Source organism: Camelina sativa, chromosome 1 (genome assembly GCF_000633955.1).
Source record: "Camelina sativa cultivar DH55 chromosome 1, Cs, whole genome shotgun sequence".
NCBI classification, from domain to species: domain Eukaryota; kingdom Viridiplantae; phylum Streptophyta; class Magnoliopsida; order Brassicales; family Brassicaceae; genus Camelina; species Camelina sativa.
Window position 1 is genome coordinate 11,868,472 of NC_025685.1, and position 1,317 is coordinate 11,869,788.

The following is a 1,317-nucleotide window of genomic DNA, read 5'->3' on the forward strand; positions in this document are numbered from 1 at the left end:
TCTTCATTATTTTTGTAAAAGCTATCATATTCAACGAGCTGCCAAAATAAAAAGCAAAACCAAGAATTATAAAACATATAAATCATTACCAAATAAAAATATTATGATATTGATTCGGTCAATGAATCTACCTGTAAGTCTTTAGCAAGCCAAGACCTCTATAGAGCTCAACAAAGGCACTTCGTATCATCTTCTCGGCGCATTGAATCTTTTTCCGGTTGATGAAATCTCCTCCGCCGCTTCTTGGGTTGTTGACGAGCTCTTCCCACAGGACAGAAGTGGCAGTGGCTATGGATCTTGCACCGCCACCTTCGGCTCCAGCCACGGCGTCAGGGATGTCGACTCGAAGAGACATTTTTGGTTTGCCTCCTTTTGTTTTGCTCCTCGTTGCAGAGTTTATGAAACTCACACCGTTCCTCTCTAGTGCATCTATGATTTCATCAGTTCTTGATGTTTCACTTTGTGTCTCACTTAGTTCTCCTGGAGACCCTAAACAATTATATGAAAAATAAATTCAAAAAATTATATATTTTGTTACTAATAACAAAAGACACAAGATCTCAGAGAAGAAGGAAAAAAATAAAAAAATTGTCGACCTTGTCATCTATTGTCGGTCCATTTTTATTTTCTTACAAACATTTCTTTTGTTTGTTAGTCGAATTCGATTTGTGTTCTCATGTTCTTGTCGGCCATTTAATATATATGTCGACATATAAAATCTCTAAACTCTAAAATTCTCTCTTTCAAATATTTGCAGCTTCGAGTTTTGCAACCACGTTCAATAGATTCGTAAGCTTAACAAATTGTTATTTCAGTACTAAAATTTCTATAATTCTATTGTAAATTACTTGAATAATTTGAATTATTAATCGTAAATAGAGTTATAAAAGATTAAATAACCTACTTTTCTTTTTACTAGCCGCACTACGTAAACGGCCTTTAAGACATGCACTTTTGTGGTTTTCTAATGGGTGCAGACCACGTCATATCTCAGATATATTAATGGCTAGCTTTTTATAGAGTCTATGTTAACTTGTGGAATTTATTAAACTACCCTCAATCAGACCTAACTTGTATTAAAAGCATTAATAAGAAAGGTGACTGACCTGCTGAGAAATCAGAGTTTCGAGCAGAAGAAGAGAAGGAGCGATGTGATCCAGACAAGTTTCTCTTCTTCCGATCACTTAAGATCTGTTTGAGTTCTGCAAGAATCTCCAACTGTTTCTTCAGAATCTGTCCTCTTCCCAAAAACTCTGTTTCTTTGGCCTTGTGAAACTGATTCATTTTGTTTAGTTCTTCATCTAGTCTTGCGAAAAA

The 1,317-nt window shown here is 35.3% G+C and overlaps 1 protein-coding gene across 1 annotated transcript in view; it reads right to left on the minus strand.

Moving 5' to 3' along the window:
- Positions 1-1,311, minus strand: part of LOC104706973 (phosphate transporter PHO1-like) — a 4,694-nt gene extending 3,383 nt beyond the window's left edge. Inside the window, exons 1-2 of the mRNA XM_010423219.1 lie at positions 1,107-1,311; positions 297-489 (exon numbers count right to left, since the gene is read on the minus strand). Of these exons, the coding sequence (XP_010421521.1) occupies positions 297-489; positions 1,107-1,284 (371 nt within the window). The 5' untranslated portion in view covers positions 1,285-1,311. The remainder of the gene's footprint in view (positions 1-296; positions 490-1,106) is intronic.